At 45.0% G+C, this 23,838-nt stretch overlaps 2 protein-coding genes across 5 annotated transcripts in view; one reads left to right on the forward strand and one right to left on the reverse strand.

Moving 5' to 3' along the window:
• HMGB3 (high mobility group box 3) overlaps positions 1-23,838 on the reverse strand; it is a 136,059-nt gene that overhangs the window by 38,190 nt on the left and 74,031 nt on the right. The window lies entirely within an intron of this gene.
• The window catches only part of CD99L2 (CD99 molecule like 2), a 95,590-nt gene continuing 84,869 nt past the window's right edge, over positions 13,118-23,838 (forward strand). Inside the window, exons 1-2 of one of the 4 annotated variants that reach the window (XM_005298989.5) lie at positions 13,124-13,355; positions 14,094-14,193. In XM_005298989.5, the coding sequence (XP_005299046.1) occupies positions 14,151-14,193 (43 nt within the window). In that variant the 5' untranslated portion in view covers positions 13,124-13,355; positions 14,094-14,150. Of the gene's footprint in view, positions 13,356-14,093; positions 14,194-23,838 lie in introns of all 4 variants that reach the window. The other 3 variants (XM_042851111.2, XM_005298990.5, XM_005298988.5) reach the window with 3 other exon arrangements.

Raw genomic sequence — 23,838 nt, forward strand, 5'->3', positions numbered from 1 at the left:
ACTTTACATTTGGCAGGAGGGTCACCTTGGTGTCAGGGATGTACCTTTTGATGTCCTTGTGATATCCAAACTATCCAAATGTGGCCAAGTTATAAACCTCTGATTTGCATGTGCTCATGGGGGCGAGTGATGTGCTGGCCACGGCTTCTCGCCGCCCCCATTGGCCCGGGACGGCGAACCGCGGGGGGGCCACGATCGGCCGAACCTGCCGCATCAGCAGGTAAATAAAACTGGCCCGGCCCGCCAGGGTGCTTACCCTGGCGAGCTGCGTGCCAAACATTGCCGACCCCTGCACTATATAATGCTAAGTACTGTGAAAAGTCAGATCGTAGGCATCTGAAATGTGACACCGTAAACTAGTGGACAATTTTGACCTTAATCTCTTGGTGCCTCCATTCTCCACGTATATAACTGGGATAATAATAACCTCCCCTTTCATAGGGTTGTTGTGAAAATAAATCAATTAAGGGTTGTCAAGTACTCCAATACCATAGTGATAAGCACCATAGAAAAGCCCACAAGGAAATTAATTAACTCTGTCTTTGGACCAGGGTTTGGATAGTGTACAGTAAATAAAACCTAGGGCCACAAAGTCAACAAAGAGCATTAAAAAAATGGAATAACTGTTCAATTTGTGCACTGAATGAGGCAGGAACCCTGTGTGAAGTAGTATGTGATCATGTAATTCAAGACTGTATCATCATGCATATGCACAAGGCGGGTGAATTAAGGTTGCACAGGCAACCTGAATTCTGGCATTTCCTAACTTTTGAGTACTTGACTTTGCAACATTAACATTCTTTTAGTGTAGTTTTTTGTGTGTAATTTTAATTAAAATTGTTATGCTGGAAAAAATTAGAATCACCTAGAACATGTGTATGAGTTCAACACCACCTTACCAGAGAGAGCAGCTTGGAACAAATTCCAGCAGAAGGATGAAGATGTTTAAAAACAAACAAACGAACAAAAAAAAAAATAGAAGGCAATTTAGTAAACTCACACCGATGCCAGTGGGATTTAGTGACAAAATCACTCTGCACTCCAGAAAATCGGAACTGGTTTAGCAAACTGTGACCATTCTAAAAGGACACATCAATTAAAACACTTAAAGCCAGTTCCCACTACTCTGTAAACATCCCTGTGAAAATGGCATACAAACAGGTTAGCACATCCATTAACGGAAGCATCATATTGTTTAAAAGGAGAAAAATCTTTCCTTGCAAGTCCACTTAAACTGTATAAATCAACTGTATGCAATACAAACCATGGGTCTGATCTTGCAAACACTTGCTATCGGGTGTAGAGCTGGCTTCTCTAGGTGCACTACCCACTGTCCACACTGCATCTGGTAGGAGGGAGTTTGTAGGAACAAGCCCCATACATCCACAAGCCTGTCTAAGGCTACGTCTACACTACCCACCTGAATCGGCAGGTAGAAATCGATCTCTCGGGGATCGAATTATCGTGTCTCGTCGGGACGCAACATTCGATCCCCGAATCAACACTTGTACTCCACCAGCGGAGATAGGAGTAAGCACCGTCGACGGGGGAGCCGCAGAGGTCGATTTGCCACCGTCCTCACAGCGGGTTAAGTCGGCTCTGATACGTCGAATTCAGCTACGCTATTCGTGTAGCTGAATTTGCGTATCTTAAATCGACCCCACCCCCCCGTAGTGAGGACGTAGCCTAAGAAGGCAAAAGTAGTTTATAGGTGTAAACACTCAACGCACAATAATGTCATTTTATAGACGCTGTGTAGTGATCAGCAACAGCACAGGATTCCAGCCTGATTTAGCGTAAGAGAAATCTAGGTCTGTGGCCCCCTACTGCACCTCCCAGTGCAACATGGGCCTGATCCTCTTCCATTGACTTGCGTGACCCTAAACAGTCACAGTCTGCAGGCCTTCCTGGATGTATGCTACAGTTGGACTTCCACAATGGAGAAGGTGAGTTCCTGCCAATCCCTTTTCAGCAGCAATAAAAGACATGCCATTTTATGTCTTCTTCCCAGCTTGTCCTGAACCATCTGACTTAGGCAAGCAGGTTGGCTCATATACCTGCCACAAGGCTGGCATCTCTGAACCCTCCTCTGTAAAATAGGGATGATTATACTTACCCTTGTGCCAGGGGTTCGACACCTATGGATAAAAAGCACTATGTAAGTGCTAAGTATTATCACTATTCTGCAAGGAACACCTGCAGGCCCAACCCTGGGGGACAGGGGAAAACCAGCCTAGTACAGCCTGAATAAAAAGCCTGAACACGTGAAACTGAATGTACACAGTAGAGCTGTGAGGGGAGGTGGGGACACTCTCCTTAACTTTATGGAAAATGTCCTATAGAATTGAATGGAAAAGGCTAACTTCTCTAATCTCTTATGAACCAGCCTGATCTTTATAGTGAATTATCATGGAATTCTATAGGATGGTTCAAAGAACCTACACAAAGGAGATAATTTGCTATGGCATTCCACGGGCTTGACTCTCCAGTGCTCCATATGTTTGTGACATTTATAAATTATTTTTAAGAACAGTAGTTAAAAGTGATACTGTTACCATTGAAGTCCACCTACTCCCACATCCCTCTGCCAATTTTTGTGGGTTTAAAGTCATATTTTCCTGTTTTCTAAAATGTTTTCTTCTCACAAACAAGCCCACACAAATAGCAGAAGAAACAGATTAACTGGACAGTGGCTCTGACACAGTGCCATCAAATGCACAAAGTAAGTAAAATGGAGACAGAAACTTTCCCTCCCACCTGATCTTACAGTTATAATAACCGTAGGTATTCAATGTAACAATAGCAGATAATAAAACAAGCAGACAGAGGTGTGACTGTGTGTGTTAATGTAGATAATGGTTCAAAATCTGCAGTCTTTACTCTTTTCCCAGGAAAAATCCCTCTTGCATCAATGGGAGTTTTGTCTAGGCAGAGACTTCTGTAGCAACACCATCACAGAGTAATAGCAACCTAGTTAGATTGTAATACTCTATCTTTAGGGCAGGGATTGTCTCTCACTATGTACAGTAACTAGCACAGTGGGGCTCTGATCTTATTTGGGGCCTGTAGGTGCAAGCAGAATATAAATAATAAAACTAAGGTCAAATCTCTGTAATCCCAATAGAGATCTCTGGGTGTGCACCCAATGCATGCGTATATTCACCATCAGTGCCTATGCCAGGTTAGAGAGTATGCTTATTTTATCCTCACAGTTTCTGTATGGTTTGTACACTGCAGCTAAATTATGGATTTCTGGGGTGTGTCCTATGTTTTAAATTGATCTGTTTGATACATGTGCTATTCAAGTGTAGACCAGGATTGCATATAACCAGTTTGTGGAATTTCATTTCCGCTCAATACAATTTAGATTAAAACACAAAATGAAATCAGTGAAATCACTGCGACAATTGAGTGGTAAAGTTAATAAAAGTAGCTAAAAATAAAGTGTAAAACTAAAATCACTTGAGACATACAACAAAATACAGTGTCATTGTGTCAGACCTCAATCAGTTACACAAGTGAACATTTAAACACCCACAAATCTCTGGCTTTACTGGCATATCCCTCAAGAGCTGGAGCTCCTGCCTACAGTTCAACCCTTGGGAACAAGTGGATTTTTTATCACCTTGGGTAACAGTTATTTTGAACCTAGAAATATCTACTGGTGTTGTTACTCCATCCCACCAGTAGGGGTCAGATGATATATTACACATTACAGGTTTCATGGCAATAGCCAGAACAACAATAGAACAAACATGAACTTTAGCTGAATTTTAGTTTTTCTATAATGCATTTTTTTTTTAGTCATACTGCAGTATGAACCGGTTGTTAAATTTAGAAGCCGGTTTAGAACCAGTTGTTTAAAGGGCTGGGCAAACTCCGGGCCACGTCCTGTCCAGCCCGCCTGAACTCCTGGCTGGGGAGGCTCCCCCAGCCTCTCCCCTGCCTTCCCCGCTCTCGCAGAGCCCGGCGCCAGCGCTCTGGACCGCTTCTGGGCAGCTCCGCAGCGCCTGCCGCTTTGAGCGGCATGGTAAGGGGGTTGGGCTGCAAGCTCCAGCAGGCCGCGCGGCATCCATACACGCTGCCCTAAGCAGCATGGTAAGGGGGCCAGGGCTGGGAGGAGGGGTAGCGGCAGCGGGGCTCCGAGGGCTATTTAAAGGGCCCGGGGCTCCCCCTGCCTCTACGGCCCTGGCCCTTTAAATAGCCGCCGCAGCCCCGCCACCGCTACTCCAGGGATCCGGGAGCTATTTAAAGGGCTGGGGTGGTAGAAGCAGGGGAGTCCTGGGCCCTTTAAACTGCTGCTGGAGCCCCGACTACCGCTGTTACCCTGGCAGGGGAGGGGAGGGCACTTACTGGTATAGGGCGGGCCGGGCCTAGCTCTGATCCCCCCATCCCCACCCCTTCTGCCCAAGGCCCCGCCCCTTCCGGGGGCCAGAGCTGGCCCCAACCCAGCCCTGTACCGGTAAGTCCCTATTTCTACTTTCACCCCTGGGGTCGGGGCAGTCAGGGGACAGGGAGCGGGGTTAGTTGGGTATGGGGTGGGGCCCTGGGGGGCAGTTAGGGTGTGGGGGGGTCTCGGGCTTGTACTCACCGGGCGGCACTTAATAACTGGTTCCCTACCTGGGCAGTGACGGCACTTCGGCGGCGGGTCGTTCACTCGCTCCGGGTCTTTGGCGGCACTGAAGGACCCGGTGCTGAAGTGCCGCCAAAAACCCGGAGTGAGTGAGGACCCGCCGCCGAAGTGCTGCCGAAGACCCGGAAGGGAACCAGTTGTTAACATTCTGGCAGCTCATCGCTGGTCATACTTAATAGCTTTTTACACACATGCACATGATGCTTAATAATAAATGAAGCCCCATAACATTTAAATGCGAAAATTAAATTCATAACTATTCAGTTCATTAAATATTTATAAATAGGCTGGCCCAAGCATTGAGGATATAGTTTAGGGGGAAACTGCGAACTGGCCCCAGATGAACTTGTCCATCTCTAATTTCTATTGCTTTTTTACCTCTTTCGCCATCATGGAACAGTCCTACAAAATTTAATATAAAATTATCACTTTTCTATCGGTCTTTTGAACCACTCTATAGAATATAAAATTATACTCCAATTCCAGAATGTCATAGGACATTAAACCATTAGGGAAAAACTCATTTTCTATTTAACTATATATGTTTTTTTTTTTGTTTGTTTGTTTTTTTGAGTAAATGTCTATACAACCCTAATAGCTTAATTTCTATTTATCTATTACCTTCTACAGAACTTTGCCTTAAAGATAGATTGACTAATACAGTGAAAAATTAGTTATGAAAATGAAGAAAGAAGGATTAAGTTGTGAAATACAGGCCACATATTATCTAGGGGCCAACGCAATTTCCTAGGGCTGTACTTAGATCAAATTGTGGTTTTTGCAGTTTTGGCCTCAACAGCTCCCATGAGGCATCCACAATTTAGCTGCTTTAGAGCATAGATTCAAGAGCCAAAAAATTAAATTCAGCTCTGCTCTCCTGGGCTCAGAATCCAGGTTTTGGCAACAGCATCTCCATCCCTGATTAGCGCAGCGTGTGAATCCTCTGCAGTCCTTGCCAGTGCCCACCCTGACACTACATTGACTCAGCTAAGTATGTTCAATGAGAACATTAACATACGTGCCTGGGGTGAGCTCAGTCAAACATCAACAGCCCTTCAAGGAAAAAAAAAAAAAAAAACATGTTGATGGCTTGGCACTGCCCATTCGCCACTCATTTCTACATGTCCCAGCTCTGGATAAAGATGTTATTGGCTGTGTGTTATTACTGTGTGAAATCCCCGACACTCACAGCAAGAGCAAAGGTTTTGTTGAAAGCAAGTTTTGGGGGGGATTTTTTTAAAGATAAATTCTCCATTAGTAACTCTGACCTCTCTCCTCTAATCCCCAGCCAACCAAAACTCACACCGGGCCTTGTTTAAATAAAGTTCTGTGGAAGTAAGTCTATTAACTGCTGGGACATACAGACAAGTTCCTTTTCAGCAATTCATTGGAGCACTCGATGCCACCATACATTTGTAACCACTTACGGAGGTTGTGAGTTTCTGGAGCAGGCTGAGTGTGAGAAGGAATAGCAACCCTATCACAAGTGGTTTTACTGGCTTTTTAGAAACATTTTCACTGGGCTCAGGCCTCACATTCTCAGCCACCTATTTCCCTCCCTGCTGAAAAATGTAAGATGAAAACACCAGATTTTCTGCTTTTCAGGAATCCGCAGAGAAATACAAGTTCCCACTGTATTTGCAAACAGCGCGAGTCCTCCCACGCAGCTCCATTGCCTTTGCTTGTTCCCACTGGAAATCACAGTTATTTGGAGAAGAAAAGATCCTGGCTACCTGAGAGGATATCTTCTCTGCCCTCAAGTTCTGTCATGGGAGCAGCAGTCAGACAATGTATACAAAATGAACGAGACATCCCCCTCCCACTCCTGAAAATTAAAATGTTCAGAGGCTGGAAATAAAGGGGCTCGACTCCCATTATCACTCCCCACATTGATCCAACACAACTGGAGCTTGTTGACCTTCAGGGCATATACCGCAAGGCTTGTCTAGGTTCTTATTGAGGTGAAGGTGGAGGCCTGTTTTTGAGGAGATTGTCCAGTCCCCTAGTGGACATCGGGGCTTTTCTATGCTGGGATTTTAGCCACTAATCCACGCCTCTCGCTTAGTCATTAGTGCTGTTTACCCTGGGTTTCACATAGGTGCACATCGTGTCTGTGCTAGGGGCTTAAACAGCTGTCTAAAGTCCCAGGGTAGACAAGGCTAGAGTCAGTTTGTTTTATTTATTTTAATTGCACGCAAGTGCCTAGAGACTGACAGATACATGCGCACTGATCTTCTCCCCAAAGCTGCTGTTTAGCTTTCCTTCTCCCATCCCCATTTACATGCAGACAGCTGACAAAGGCCCAGGCACCCACCTGGATCCAGACTCGAACCTTCACTGGACTTACCCAGCAAGAACAGTTAGACTTGAACTGGAAGTAATGCTTGGGAGATGCAGCCACGATATTGACTAAAATAATAAATGAATACACCCCTCCAGTTAAGTTCAATCCTAGTACTGCTAACATTTCTCCTTTACAAATGCAGCTGAATCATCTGAATAATGCAGAGTGCCAAAGATCTAATTTTATTTTAAATAGAGAGAGAGCGTAGAGGTGCTCGAAAGCTTGTCTCTCTCCCCAACAGAAGTTAGTCCAATAAAAGATATTACTGCACCCAGCTTGTCTCTCTAATACACACGGTGTACCAGTTCAGAAATTGATTAGATTGGTGGCAGCTGGGAGATCTAAGGGCTTCAGCCTCAGACAGGTGGCTTGCAACCTAAGCCCCATCACCTAGGGCTGAAGCCAAAGCCTGAGCCCCACTGCCCAAGGTGGTGGGGCTTGGGTTTCAGCCCAGGTGACCCCCCCATTAAAACAGGGTCCCAGTCCCGACCCACAGTTTGAGAACCGCTGCTCTAAGTGCTACAGCGGCACAGCTGAATCAATACAGCTGTGCCACTGCAAGTGTAGACAAGCCCCGAGTCTCCTTCCTTAGCTCTAGCCACTGAATGTGCACCACAGGAGAAGATTAAGGCCGGATCTTTTCTATCCTGAGTCCTGTTTAGCAATGAATCACTGCACAGCAGGCAGCACAGCTGCGTCCTGCTGACTGGCCACTGCTGCCAGAGGACGCAGGGAAGTTTACTACTTTCTTCTCCGTCAGGGCCGGCTCTGGCTTTTTTGCCTGGGGTGGCAAAAAAGCCTCCCACTGCCCCCCCCTCCACCCCCAGCAGGGAACGCGGCAGGGGAGGGCGGCAAGCCCGGCCGGGGCTCCGCTCTCCCCGGCAACCGGAGCGCCGGGGGGAGGGCGGCGAGCCCAGTTGCAGCCCCGCTCTCGAGCTGGAGCGCCGTGCCGTCCCCCTCCAGGTGCCGCCCCAAGCACATGCTTGGTGGGCTGGTGCCTGGAGCCGGCCCTGTTCTCCGTTGTACCATGACCACAGGAGAGGCAGGCAATATCTGAGTCACATGACTCCAACGCAGCCCTTGGGTGTGGCATACCTTGATGGCTATCTTAACAGTGCTGCCACTGCTCGCAATTTTATCGTGAGTCTGACAATAAAAGGTGCTTTCTCCAAAGCCTTAGCTCCTGCAGTCATAATAATCCAAGAATCTCTGGTTTTCTGAGGGGGATTTAAATTAATTTCCTAGCCCTCATAGTTGTAGAGAAAAACCTTGAAAATGTGCCCCCCACCCGTGTTCCAACATCAGAAGGGAAATTTTTAAAAAGAACAAAAAAAACCTAGTCTTGTTTAAATATGAATCAGGCTCCAAAAGTCATGAGATTTGGAAGTTTGGGGTTGGGGATATTGTGTCTGGGGCAAGAAAGAATTTCTGGGGAGAAGGAAAATATCTAGTGACCATAGGCTGCGTGTGATCCTATCCTACCCCCTCTACTAAAAATCACCCAGCATTTTCTACAAATATACTTCACTTCCTATTCTAACGAGTTGCATAGTGAGGCCGTGCACTGTCACACAGCAGCCCATTCTCCTGTCTTTCAGGGGTGGCTCAAATGATGCTTACACATGTCCGTCATTTAACGTGCTCTGGAATCCAGGGATGCAAGATTCTAAAAGTGCAACTGATTTTTTTATTATTATTATTATATAAATGAGTCCAGGGAGAAAATGGAAATAGCCTGTTTGGTCTAATAAGGATGCCAAACATATCCTAAGAGCTCAACATGTTCCTGATTATTTTCCAAGCAGCCAAAAATGTGCTAGGCTCTAAGGGGAAGATTCTCAAAGCCACAAAGGGCAGTTGGACTCCTAACTCCTATCTGAGCCTTTGAAAATTTCCCCCTCATCACTGCTCAGCTCACTCCACAATTATATTTTTAATGTCTTCGCAGAGAGAAATAAAGAGAAACTGTTGTCTCCACCTCTTTAACAGTTACTGGATTGTACTTGGAAAATTGCAAACAAAAATATCACAGAATGGAAAAACTGAATGAGCCCAGAACCACACACGATTCATACTCTTGTGATGTGGGCACATCCTGAGATAGTTTCAGCTTGTGAGTATCCAGTACTCATGCTAATCAAGTCATGTGTTACTGCTCTACTCTTCATGTCACATAGAGCCTGATCCAAAGCTCACTGAAGACTCCAATTGACTCTGATGAGCTTTGGAGTGGGCATTTACATTCCATCTTCAGGAGTTAGAATTGTGTCCATCAGAACACAGTACAAGGAGAGAAAAATCTACTCTTACAATTCTGTAACTTTTAGTTCACAGTAATGACATTTCACAGGGAAGTATCAGGGGGTAGCCGTGTTGTTGTTTTTGTAGATACAGACTAAGGAGTCTGGTGGCACCTTAAAGACTAACAGGATTTATTTGGGCATAAGCTTTCGTGGTTTTTACCCACGAAAGCTTATGCCCAGATAAATCTGTTAGTCTTTAAGGTGCCACCAGACTCCTTGTTGTTTTTCCCAGGGAAGGAGTCCCTCTGATCCATAAAAGACAGTCTTTGGGTCTCTACTGAAGTGGTTATTCAAGCAATGCACCATCTGATTTCATAGTGTTCTTTAGGTAGCTCAAAAAGAACAGGAGTACTTGTGGCACCTTAGAGACTAACAAATTTATTAATAAATAACTAATAAATTTGTTAGTCTCTAAGGTGCCACAAGTACTCCTGTTCTTTTTGAGGATACAGACTAACACGGCTGCTACCCTGAAACCTCACTTTAGGTAGCTCAGGAGACTTGATTGCATTGCTCTGTTCCATTCTGGCCCCACAATGCATCATTGCATTGCTTCTGTGTTTCCCATCAATTAAACTGCTAAATTCATTTATTTTGTCATAATTATGAATCAAATCACAAACAATGGTGCAAACCCCAGACTCATACAGAACTGCAAACAATATGCTGTCATGACTCAGGTCAGCTGCTATCAATGTTACTGTTATCTTCTCAGACTTGCAAAAGCTGATGTAACTCTAATATAATAGCCTTTTTACCCTCCACAACAATTACTGGAAGCTTGGAGGTCTATTGAAATGCAAATAGTATAGGGAGAGGTTATTGGGGAACCAGACTGTGGCAATACAAATGTTGCTCTGTTAGTTTCAGTTAGTGGGAAGTGAAGTGGGATTGTTGTCTTGGGGAAAAAAATTTTTTCTTCTTTTTTCATTAAGGGGAGAGATGAAAGAAAATGAGGCAGCGATACAGGGCATATGCAGCTCTGTGCAGCAGCTGAATTGTATTTTCTTTACAGTGGCTACTCGGTATTCTGTGGTTTCCTCCCTGCTTCCTTCTCTCTCCACATTAGTGTCACTGTGATTCTTTCCACCTCTGCTACAGCAGTAGAGAAGAGTGTGCAACTGTAACAGAATGCATGTTTCACTGCATCACATTTACTTAACGAAATATACACTTGGGTACAGCTGCGTAGGCAGCATTTCTTTACAATGTTTTTTCCATGTGAATTTAGCGCTCATAAAAGGTGCTGCTTTGACAGCCACAGAACCTGCAATCCTCTCTAGACTAAGGGCCGTGGTAGAGCAAGATTCCCCATGCTGCCCCAGCCACACCTCTCAACCCACTTTTACAGGGGAGTGGAGAGCTCCTTTTCATTCAAACCAGTTTCATTCATTCAGCTCTCAACAAGCTATGCTACAACACCAGTAAAGAAGACACTCGTTGCCGGAGTGAACCTACAACAAAGCTTGTGAACATTATCCACCTTTAAATCCTTCCTCAAAACTCTCCTTTGCCGTGATGCCTACTAAAAACTTGCCAATGGGTTAGGCTGTTGGTGCGCTGGTTCTACTGCCTATCATGCAGACCTGTACTGTCTCTGTTTCCCATTGGCTCATATTGTATTTAGATTGTAAGCTTCTTGGGAAAAGGACTAGGTTTTTTGTTCTATATTTGTACAGCTCCTAACACAGTGGGTCCTGCTCCATGACTAGGCCTCCCCCAGAGCTTGTGTAGTACAAATGCACCCCAAAGCCAAGGAACACAGAATAAAGGTTGAAATTCCAACACAACTGAAATCGCCCCTTTGTGGCTGCACTGTGCCACATACTATAAGTGCATCCGAATTTTTGTTTACAAACTTGCTCCATTAACATCCCACTCAAATTCCAGCTGCAGCCATGTGACTGGCCTTTAAATAAAAGAGAGATTCTGTGCCCAGAACAATTGTTTAAATATGTTCCTGGGCTGCACACTCAAGCAAACCCAAAAGCTGCAGAACACACAACACAGAGTCCCTGACAGACAGTATGAATGCACGGACTGCTGTGCAAAGAACAGCAAACCAGCAAGACAGCTCTGGCTTCCCAAAGAACTGATCTCTGCATTGAGGGATCATAACAGTTATTTTTCATCTTTTTACCATAATTAAACAAATTCAACTAAATAGCACAGAATCATGATAGACTTTCATGATCTGTTTTCATTTCTTGTTTTCAGTTTTCATGTTGTGTTTATTTTGACAGTACCAATACCTAGAACTCATTACACCATCTATCACCAAATACACAGGGCAAGCGTGGAGAACTAATTACCCCCTCAACTGGTCACAGCACCCTGCAAGAGAAGTATTGACATGCATCCACATTCCAATCCTCTACCCCAGATAAGCACCAGGAATGGGTCATGTAGAGGGGCTGCATGGAGCAGGCAGAGGGGGTCAGAAAGCATACATGCATTAACATGCAAACCATGCACACTGACTTTTAGGCTACTCCTTGTACTTCCTTCTATACAGTTTCTTTATGAGGGTTGCAAAGGGACAAGATTTCAGATAGCTGATTTTTGCAATGCACTCCTACTGCTGGCTTTTGTTTTGTTTTAAAATTAGAACGAGACCAAACTTCCTGCTCTACCATTGCTACTGATATAAGTACAGCAGCCCATTGTACCATTACTCTTATTCTGAATAGTGAAGGGAGAGTGGGCTCTTTATTTTCTTTGGCTTGGTTATGGTATGGATCTGCTTTGATGAGGTCAGGAGCTTTCAGTAACAAGTTTCATTGGGTGGGCAGTGGTGACTTTTGGACCTATCCTTGAAAATCCTGGGCCTCATCCCCTGGGTTCATATTTTGGGATTGATGACCAATATGTTCTGCATCCTGCCACCCCTCCCCCCTTACACACATTGAAACAAAACAAAGCTGGGTCCTATTTGTGTTTGGATTCAAAAACCAAATCTGGGCATGTACCAGGAGAAAGTGTGTGGAGAGGCGGGGCAGATTTTTTGGGCAGGCGTTTGTTCCCCACTTTCATTTCCTTGAACACTTGTGGTTCCATCTATCCAAAAACTACATGAGATGAGGAGCCTGCTTGTTAGATGTGGGTACCTAATTAGGGTACAAACGGACAGGTGCAAAAGTACACCTTGTATGCATGCATCTGCTCTAAGGAGGCTACAGGATCACAAAAGCTGCCTTCCTTTGTGTCCTCCTGCATCTTCGGTATTTTTTTCCATCTTGTGACCATTAGCGATAGAGGAAGTCGAGCTCTCTTTTAGACATTTCAGGGGCGTAAAGTGCAATCTAGGATCAGCCCAGAGAAAAATGTCATTCTGGGCTTGGCAGCGCCAGACGCTGCTCTGACCTTCCTAAGGAGGCCTGGCTCGATTCATCAGCGGGAGCATCGCGCAGCTCTCATGCTGAGCGAGTTAAAGTCCAGCGCTGTTACTCTGGGGTCCAGTCGTCCCCCAGGGGACCTCCTGGTCCCGCCTGTGAGCGCGGCAGTGACGCAGCCCCCGGAGCGAGCAAGCAAAGGGCGGGGCGGAGCGGGGCTCACCCCCGGGCACCGGGCGGACGCCTCCTCTGCTGCCCCCTCCGGATGCATCCCCGCATCCGCGATCCGCATCGGCCCCGGCGCCTTGCACGGGGCCCCTTCTCCTGGACCAGCCCCGCCCCCCATCCGTCCCTCTTGGGGATCCCCTGTGCTGAACCCCCTCCCCCCACATACAGCTACAGCACCTCGCCCCTCCCCCCATCCTGGATTCCCCCTTATAAATCCAGATGCGGCCCCTCCCCCAATCCTCCCTCCCCTCTCCTCCCCCCGCATCGGGGCTGGCTCCGCTCCTCGCGCGCCGCCTCCCCTCCCACCCTCCCCGGCGGAGGCTGCGCCGCCCCGGCCGCTCGCGCCCCCGCCCGCCCCTCGCCTTGACGGCAGACGCCTGGCCGGGTGGCTGAGAGGAGCCCCGCCGCCGCCGCCTCTCGCGCCGGGGTCCCGCCGCCCTCCTGCCCCAGCCTGGCCATGGCCGGCCGCTCGCTCCTGCTGCTGGCCGCCGCCCTCGCCGCCCTGCTCGGGAGAGGTAAGCGCGAGGCGCCGCGGCGGAGCCCCCTTTGTGGGCCGCGCGGGGCTCGGGGCCGCTAAAGCCGGCCGGGCCCAGCTCGTGACAGGGGATGACAAGGGGAGGGGGGGGAAGAGACACCAAACCGCCCCCCCCACTGCGGGCAGCTGCCGCCCCGCGAGAACAAGGCGGGTCCCGGCGGCGGGGCTGGCTACGGCTCGCACAATGGAGCCCTCGCTGGTCCGCATCCCCCCCGTCAGCCCACAACAATGCCCCGAGCCAGCGCCGCTCCTCGGCCGCGACCCGGGCACGGGGCAGAGCCGCTCTCCCCAGCGCAGCGCTGAATGGGGTGTTGGGGGGGGAATGAGACAAATCCACCGCTGTCCTGCTACCAGCCTGCAGGGGGATGTCACCGATCCAGGCTGCAGCTCTACCGGCTCTTAACCGATCGAGAGATTAAGCCTAGTGTCTCCTTTTTATTTATCAAAGCTGTGGGCACCATAGCCCAACTCCAAAATACAATCATACCATTCCCGCAGTTACTCAGGGGTAACAAATGTAATAAGCCCTACCACCAAAATCAGCCCTAGTGTCTTATCCCTTCCCTTGCCCCAGTTCCCCTTCTTTTGTTTAGAAATCTCTGTTCTAAACCAAAAAGTTCAGAGACAAGTAGCCCTACATTTAATGTAATTTTTTTTTACCATCGGTTAAACAATACGGCGGCTTTACAACCTTTTAACAGATAGTTTTATTCAACAGCTAGAGATGAAAATTGGATTGGAACAGCTTCTGGGCAGGTACTGAAGTACCAGCTTAATGCAACGATACAGTAACCAACAGGGCTTTACACAGTTCCGAGGTATTCATATTTGAAAACTAGGATTGTAAAAAACAAATCCATGGTTTAAATTTAAATAAAAATGTTCTCAGTGGGAGGTTGTTGTAAACAGAAATGTGATGCTAAATGTATTAAACTTGGTAGGAGCAAATGCCTAAATATGTACCAGAACAAAGGATCTGCACCATAAGAAAACGACCTCAAACTTTTGTCCAGACGCTCGCTTACTGCGTTCTTGGGGATTTAGGAACATCTACAAACATGACCCAAATTTCTTGAGACGAATGAAAAAACTATTTTATTCTCGGCCGTTTCTGCATGTCCATTGCCTGACCTCAGAGTCTGCCCCAATGAACAATGGTGGAGGTAGATGAGGACTGGGGGGGGCGGGGAAGCTTTTTTTTAAGAGGAATCAAAGTCACAATGTAATTTATCACCATTTGCAACTTCTGTTGTCAAATCAAAATAGGACAATATAATTAGCAAACATGTAAATGAACATGGGAAAACAGTTAAAACCGCCATTGTTACTGGGTAGCATGCACCTGCCAAACACAGACAGGTCTGATAAAATATTTAACATCACAAGTCAGTAAACCAAGCTAAAAAGCCTTTTTTTTAAAATAGAGCACAATGCTACCATGCATCGGTCTAGGGTTTAATCTCCATTTGCCTTAGCTAACTAGCTGCCTGCTACAGCTGGCTTCAAATCATTTAAAAAGTGAAATATATTGTATGAAGTTGCTGCTACTTTACTCGCTGCCCCCCCCCCCATCTCTATCTTTTAAACTGGACAGTATTAATTTAATTTGGCAGACAGCTAACATACTATATGTAAAATCAAGGCTATTGGGCAAATGTAGAGAGAAATTAGTAGTGGTAACTACCACTTTAAAAGGGTCTCAATTCCTTGGAACTTTAGGTTCAAAACCCTGCACAGCCGATTTGGTTCTTGATCTTTCTGAGGTAGATAAATTGTACAACATCCAGTTATTTTCTGAGGAGGGCTGAGATTAAAACCTGAGCTGCTTTCTGCTCTACATGGAATAGGTTTCCCCTGTTGGGCCAGTGTCATTGGGCAAAATTTCTTCTCATTCCACAGCTGTGCAGTTTTCCATGCATCTGGCTTCAGCCCTTTGCTACAGAGGCAGCTGCTTTTCAATGGTGCTCTGTACATAAAGGATAACATTTTTCCAAAAGTGCTCAGTGATTCAGGAGCCTAAGATTCATGGAAATTCGATGACCTTATGTACTTTTGAGAATTTTCTGATAGTATGTCAGAGCGTTTTGGCATCCTCAAGGATATGATGCAGGGGCACTATGTACATTACAAATTTTTTTTTTATTACTGTAGTGCCTAGGAGTTCTAGTCAGTATTCTGTTTACCTTTCTTCTGGGGTTGTCTAGCACCATTTTGGTTTCGAGCCTTCCTCCTGAGTCCATCACACCCAACAGAAAGTCATTGAGGAGAACACAAATAATGCCATAGGCTTATAGCTTTCTGTGAATAAGGTGGTGCATTTATTTACTCTGAGCGTATGGATAATTCAAATATCTAACCTTACTCTCACAATCCTTAGCCACCTAAACACTACAAGCAAAATGTCCCTCTTAAAAGAGATGCTGACAGGTTAACAGTTTTTAAAAGCTACATATCCTTACCTGTGCTATTAAAAACATCTCGTACTATTCAAAGGGGAAGAACTCTAATGATTTCCTTGACTTATTTTACCATTACTTATGTAGTTCGTTTGCACTCTGCTTTTTTCCTGTATGGACAGAGAAATTAGACCAGCCTGTTTCATTTCTTGGCTCTCATGCCCTAGCACAATGCTGCAGTAGTTGGATTACAAGTGTGGCGAGAGAATATTTATATTGAAACACCTTTCACTGAAATTTTTATAAATAATGGTGTTGGAACAGTGGTTTTAACATTTAACTTGGGTTCTAATTCACCCAATAATGTCTTCTTGAATGGTCTTTCAGTAGTAAACACATAAAAGTACGTACAATTATAAGTAGGCTTGGCAGATTTTATTTTCAATTTAAGCATATAATAAAGCTTAACTAATCAATATCAATTTATATTTTCATATTTGTGAGAAATTATGGGGTGGGAAAACAAAAAAGGGGGCCAGCAATTATTTAATGGCAGATGTTGACTCAAAATTAAAGTTCTATAACACAAATTGTCAACATCCCATGTCAAAAATCTATAAAGTAAATATTCTTATATCAAACTAAGTTCTCAAGCAGAATTTCTTACTTTGCTTATCTGTAAATTTCAATCATCATCAATGGAAATATTTTTGGTTGGTGCAAATATGGTGAAAGAAACATTTACCAATAAAAATCTGATCCTTCCAAGCCTAATTATAAGCCCTGACCTTGCAAATTTCTCCACACAAAGCCCCACTGACTTCTAACCCCTGCAGAGCTAGTTGCAGGGTCATGCTCAGAGTTTTTCCCATATAGTCTCATTCCTTCTGATGCATCACTTAAAAGGCAAGACCTTTTGACACCAATAAAGAGAGTCCTGGTGCAGCACAGTCTTTTTAGAGATGGTCTCTTTCCTAACACTTGAGAAAGAAGGGTAAATGCCTTCTAGGAGATGCACGTCATCTTGATCTATACCTTGCAAGTGTTTAGAGAGCCTTTGTGGGATAAATTATTGAGAATACCTTCCCCAGCCAAAGCCACAACAGACTCAGGATGAGATCCCTTCTCTCCCACTCATGCTTACATTACTTGTATTTAATAAACACTAGAATGTATTGGGGGGGGAGGGAAATGGTTTTTGGGGAAAAAAATCTGTCCGGTATTATACAGGAGGTCAGATTAGGTGATCACTATTCTGGTGTTGGAATCTGTGGAGCATTTTTTAAAACAAATGATAAAGTCTTTCCTGATAGTTCTCTCTCACAATCCAGTATCAAAGGGGTAGCCGTGTTAGTCTGGATCTGTAAAAGCAGCAGAGAGTCCTGTGGCACCTTATAGACTAACAGACGTATTGGAGCATGAGCTTTCGTGGGTGAATACCCACTTCTTCGGATGAAGTAGGTATTCACCCATGAAAGCTCATGCTCCAACACGTCTGTTAGTCTATAAAGTGCCACAGGACTCTCTGCTGCTCTCACCATCCACTCACTCATGTATCTCTATCACTTTCCCTTCTTCCCATATATTTTTCTTTTTTCCTTCCCACACCTTCTCACTTTCCCTTGGTTTGTCCTCCCTGGTCTCTTTTCCAGGCTTCTGCAGCATCAGCCCTACAATGCGATTGCTGTTAGACCTTGCTTTGACAGTGTCCTTATAAAACTTCTAAATCCAGCATTAGAATCCATTCTTAAAAATAACAGCAAGAGAAACTGTTCCACTTCTCTTTGGCCATGTGCACAGTTCAAGTTTGTGTGGGGGCAGGAACACAAATTGTTAATGTACTAAATGAAGAAAATAAAACTAAAGCCACAATTCAAAACAGTGAGAGTAGGCACTTCATGGAGAAATGCTGTAGTTCTCTTAGGTCTGATACACACTTGCCATTGGGATGTTTGTCTGTTGTGTTGATAGGGTATTTATTGTAGTATCCTAGCACATTGAACATTTTGGCCCATCTCCTAGGATACAACAATGATATACGCTCTATAAATACAACACCTCAAGCTTCCCTTTGAGTCCACAGCACCATGGAAAAAAAAGTCAGGTCCACGAGTCTCAAGTTGGGCACCCAAAAAATTGACCATTTTTTGTTAAAAAAGTAGTAGTTTCTGGAAGGATGAGGTCTGTATGGAACAGAATAGATGAATAATGACAAAAATACGTAGCTTTATCATACAGGGCCCATGCTCGGGAGTTATGCAGCAGCTGCAGCAGCGGCCGTGGATGATAGCAACTGACGGCACTAGGTACCTTAGGATTGGGTCCACAGTCATTTGTTGTAGCTTACAGATCCCAGTATTGGCAACCCCAATTATTCCAAAATCATGTGCCCCCCCCCCAAGTCATTGACTTAATTATGATTTTTTTTAATTTTTTTTTTATTTCCCTTCTGAAGTCACATTTTCAAGCTTCTCTGCAACCATGAGGATGAGACATTTTTTCCTTAAAAAATGAATGTGGAGATTCTCACACTCACATGACTCTAGGAGCTGGGGCTTTAAGAAAAGACACCACATAACCTGTCTACCATTATCTGTAATGTGTTTTGCAATTAACAAAAGGAAAATAAACTCAGCTCAAAAGTATATACACATCTTAACCATTGGCTTACAAACGAAGCAGTATCCATAGTTTCTGCACAGAGAGCAGGTGCTTGGGGTGGCCGCTTGGGAGAGGGGCAGCAGGTCCAGGTATTCGGCGGCAATTCGGCAGACGGTCCCTCACTCCGGCTTGGAGTGAAGGACCTCCCGCCGAATTGCCGCCGCAGATTGCGATCGCGGCCGCGGCTTTTTTTTTTTTTTGGTTTTGGCTGCTTGGGGCGGCCAAAACCCTGGAGCCGGCCCTGACAGAGAGCCAGATTTGGGTGCCTTTCCTATAGGTCTGTAGTTTGTAATTGCAGCCTTGGCTGTGTGTTACTCAAAGGACACTCCTGCAAACCTTACTAAGCTGCTTAGCCCCAGTGGGGTAATTGCATGTACAACAGCTACAGAGTGAGACTTGTGGCTTTTTCCATTTTGTTTTGATTTTCCAGAAATTTTAAGTCCCTATGGGAAACATTATTAATGTATCTGAGGGGCATCACAATGATGATAGCGTATGTGATACGGACATGTGTTACTGGGAACTGAAGAAAGCTCAAAGTTATTTTACGTAGGCCACTTCAAAGCTGTCGGAGACTAATTCTGTCACTACTCACTTGCTGGATTTGAACAGGAGGTGAAAGACTCCATCCTTATGAGTGAGCAGAGTTCCAGCTTGTCCTCATCAGACCACACAGACCCTGAACTAGTGTCCAAACTAACTCCCTTCCTGAGGTTTGGCCTTTTGGTAACTTGGAGCAACGTCACATAAGCCTCATTCTAAGCTGCCTCCCTGAATTTAGCGGTCCCTAGGATCTCTCTCCAGCACCTCATCCAGCCCAGGCCCTGCTCACTAGAGCTCCTCCATCCTATCTCCTGCACCTGCCTTAGTGAGTCATCAGAATAGCAACAGCTTTACACAGTCATCTAACACCTGCTGAAGCTGGGTGCACACCAGGCCTTGCCAGCCTCTTACAATCCAGGGAGTCCACCACTGATTTTCAGAAGCCATAAAGAGAACCACCACCCAGGCTACAAAAGTGATTTAAGGTGACTTGTTCAAGGTCAACCTGGATCTCAGACAAGGGCAGCCCATAATGTACACCTCTACCCCGATAGAACACTGTCCTTGGGAGCCAAAATATCTTACTGTGTTATAGGTGAAATGGCGTTATATCGAACTGGCTTTGATCTGCGGGAGTGTGCAGCCCCACCCCCACAGAGCACTGCTTTACCACATTATATCTGAATTAGTGTTATATCAGGTCGCGTTATATCGGGGTAGAGGTGTATCAATATATAGTAGCTAAAAATGAAGTTTAGTTTGTTTTAAGTCAAATTTGTGCTCTAAGTCCCTTCATGCAAGACGACTCTTCTCATCTGCTCTGCACTCCAAAATGCTGGGTAAGCTGACTCACCAAAATGTCATCAGCATGAGGCTGAGAATCAAAGACAGACTTTCCTCCCCAGTTTCTTAGTAAACACGCATGGTACTGCCACGGGAGAAGGCCTAGCAGCACTCAACAGGGCAGGATACTCTTGTGATGAGGTGGCTGGGATCTGGGAAATCAGGGTTCTGTTCCTGATTTTGCCATGGTCTTTCCCTGTGCCCAGTCATGTAAAACTGTATGTGTCTTTTGGGTATGCCCAAGTTGAGGATGCTTATGCATGGAGATCTGAGCATGCAGAGCTCAGCATGCATGCATTCAAAACTGGCCTTTAAACCCACTGCATCTCAGATTCCTCTTCTGTAATATTGGGCTAATACTTCTCTGCTGGGTTGTTGGAAGGCTTAATTAATTGTTTACAGAGTGCCAGGTGGTGCTTTTTTAAAGCTGAGAGTGCCATGTAAATACAAAGTATTCCCAAAGTGCAGTATGGGGCACAACTGGCAGAGTGTCAGGCCAGAAAAGTGCCAGGCAGGGAAACCATACATTTCTTCTACCCCTCAGTAGCTTGTTTAAGGAAGCTGCAGGCATTGTAAAAATCAGCTCAGTGGTATCTATTGCCTCACATTGTAAAAATATAAACTCCAAACCACAGGATTACAAATGAAGCAGCATGCCATAGTTTCCATCCCAAGGAAGCCACATTTTAATTCTACTCCCACACATCTGCAGTCTAACTGCAGCCTTGGCTGTGCATTATATAATTCAGTTTCTGGTCAGTTGCATTGGCCAGTCAGCACACCCGTGATTTTCAAGTGTCTGAAAAGCAGCAAATTATATTTCATTCACCTGGGCTAAGCACAAAGTTTGTCCTGGGTTGCTGGATAATAAGGAATTCTCGACCTTCATATAGGAAGAGTGAGGCATTCTTCACCCCTGACACTCCCTCCTGCTTTGACCACACCAGTATAGATGTATATAAACAGGCTGATGTGCGTTAATCAGGGCGTATGTGGACACCCAGCAATTCTGAATCATATGTTTGTCTTAGTGAACTGCAAGTTTGTTTTTAAAGGAACCCTGTTAAGCAGGTCAGGCCTAGGTTTTGGGTTTTTCCTCACATCCTTCCCTGCTCCAGTATAGAGCTCTTTGCCTCTCCTGGGCTGCTTCATCTGGAATACCCAGCCTCCTGGCTCAGGACCTTCTCCCTCACTGTGGTTGTATTGACAGACTGTGCCCACTGAGCACTTATAATGCCCAAGTGTCCATGATGCCATCACCTGACCATCCTTAGTCATATCCCCTCAGGCTGGGAAGCAGCTAATTAATTATGGCACAGGTGAAGCTGGTCCAAACTCCCCTTAAAGGTGCCAGTCACCCTGTGATAGTTGCCTGTGCCTTACTGGGTGATGTCTCCTGGACCACCTCTCTTCCCAAATGTGGACATAATATCCCGGTAGCAATTACTATAATGACTACCATAGGAAAGTAATATTAGGGAAGTAATTAGCTAGTTATAAATGTTGCACAGATGGCTCCCATCACCCCAGGCAGCAACTCTTTATGCTCTCATACAGCACTGGCTTCTGAGGAAGGCACATGAAGAGAGGAGCTGCCTGTTTTTAAGATGCTTTTACGGGTGTCCAGGCTCTCCTCTGCCATGGACAGAAGTAGAAGCAGCTGCAGGCAAGGGTGGAGCCAGCACTACATGACCTGCCAGAGCTGCACAGATTACCCTCAAGATTCAGAGATTCCAAGACCAGAAGGGACCATTGATCACCTAGTCTGACCCTCCCTGTATGACACAGGCCATAAAACTTTCCTAAAATAATTCCTAGAGCAGATCTTACAGAAAAACAGAGTCTTGCTTTCAAAAATGGTCAGTGATGGACACTCCACCACAATCCTGGATAAATTGTTCCAATGGGTACTCAGTGCAATCTGATACCCACTGTGCTACAGCATCAGAACCAGAAAGTGAAATAGACTAGACGTGGAAAGCAAAACTATCCATTCTGGTTTCATTGTCAAAGCTGAGTGACATGCAACAAGTAAATTAATTTTCACAATGCAGTTTAATTAACATTTGATTAAAGTCTTTCAGTTTTAATAAATGTTAACATTAAATTAACCATGTAATTGGTTAGTGTCATTAGTGATTAGAGATCTTACTTTTAGATTTTTTTTACCTTGACAGTGTCTAATTTATGATAGAGTGGGAGAAACAAAAGCAAATTCTCTGTCTCTTTCAGCTGTCTCATCTGTGGCCAAATGCACACTAGCTAGTGCACTGCAGCAAAATAATCACAAAATGCTGGAAATAGAAGTGGAAGGACTGAAATTGACAATTTTGAACAGTCATTTCTTTTGCTCCTCTAGCTAATAATATTGACACTTGGAAATGGCATTGAAACTGATTTTGTGGCAGAAATGGCACTAAGGGTGTTGCAACAGATTTTGCCCCTAAAGCATGTTAAACAAACAACAAGCCACTGATCTCCAACACTGCCTGGAATAAAGTTTTAGCATTGCTAGGTTTAAAATAGAAATGCGTTTCTCCTTAGAAAATATATCCCGAAGGTATGATTTTTCCAGAAAAAAAATGGTTTGATTATATACTGCTTCTGAAGCCACTTTAATAACAAAATATGTTTGATAAACTAGCTAATAACTTTGTAGGTTTTCTTTTGTCATCCATTTTGTTGACTGGTGTAATTCACAAGCCAGTGAAAGAACTTGATTAGAACAAAATTAGAGACGATGAATGTTGCATATTAAAAAGCAAACATGTCAAGACTTCTCTCCAAAAGAGAATTTCGAAGTTGGTGAGCCAGACATTTGATCTACTAGCAGTGACTTAGGTTGTGGGTGCAAGAATGTGTGTGTATACCAAGTGCCTGTCTGCCCCACTCTTGGAAGCAAATGGTGTGTTGACCAAAAGGTAGCCAAATTCATCTTTGATGTATCTGCATTGAATTCATGGGAGTTAAACCAAGGTCAGATTTGATCCAGACCTCCTGTCACTGTGCAGGCTGCAGCTGCCTATTGGTTAAACCTTGTCATAGTGCACTCTTACTTCCAAAAATTTCCATTGCACATCCTGAAGTCTCCTGGGGAAGTGACCATATTGTAAATCAGGAGTAGGGAACCTATGGCACACGTGCCAAAGGTGGCACGCGAGCTGATTTTCAGTGGCACTCACACTGCCCGGGTCCTGACCACTGGTCCAGGGGGCTCTGCATTTTAATTTTAAATAAACCTTTTTTCCTTACATACAACAATAGTTTAGTTATATATTATAGACTTGTAGAAAAAGACCTAACAATGTTAAAATGTATTACTGGCACGCAAAACCTTAAATTAGAGTGAATAAATGAAGACTCGGCACACCACTTCTGAAAGGTTCCCGACCCCTGTTATAAATGGACAGGCTCTGCCCGGGCTAGAGACAGGGTTAAATGCGGCTATGCAGGTCATTGAGTCTCATCCCACTTCTTTATTTCCAGAGCTGCAAGATCAAGTACCGTAGTTCAGTAAGTACTGTGTTGTCTTCTTTTGGGAGATAGGGAATTGTACCACTCAACAGCTACCTCCCCCACCCTGCTCTGAATGGAGTCCTTGGTCGCTAGATCATGGCATGGAGTCTCAGGTTTAGATGACAGGGAACTAGAGGAATCAGCAAGATTTTTGAAAGAAACTCTGAGGACCCAGACAAGGGGAGAAAATTGGTGCACTGTTCTCAAACCTCAGCACAAGGTGGAGTGTGCAGCTAGAACTGAGAATGAACTTAGAGAATGGGGGGGGGGGGGAGAGAGATACTGCTCAGCATTTTCAAGCTCTTTGAAATGCTTTTCTGCTTATGCTCAAAGAAATCTGGATGAAAGTGTCCAGGTTGGGAGATCTTCTTGGAAAACTGCTTCAAAAAGGATGCACACCCAGTGATAAACCGTTCAGTGCTAATTGCAGCCCTGACTCTGGGAAAGTGGGAAAACAAAAGCCAAAAAAGGTTACCAAGCTAAGCTATAGCTGAGTAACAGGAT

Source organism: Chrysemys picta, chromosome 9 (assembly GCF_011386835.1).
Source record: "Chrysemys picta bellii isolate R12L10 chromosome 9, ASM1138683v2, whole genome shotgun sequence".
Taxonomy (NCBI): domain Eukaryota; kingdom Metazoa; phylum Chordata; order Testudines; family Emydidae; genus Chrysemys; species Chrysemys picta.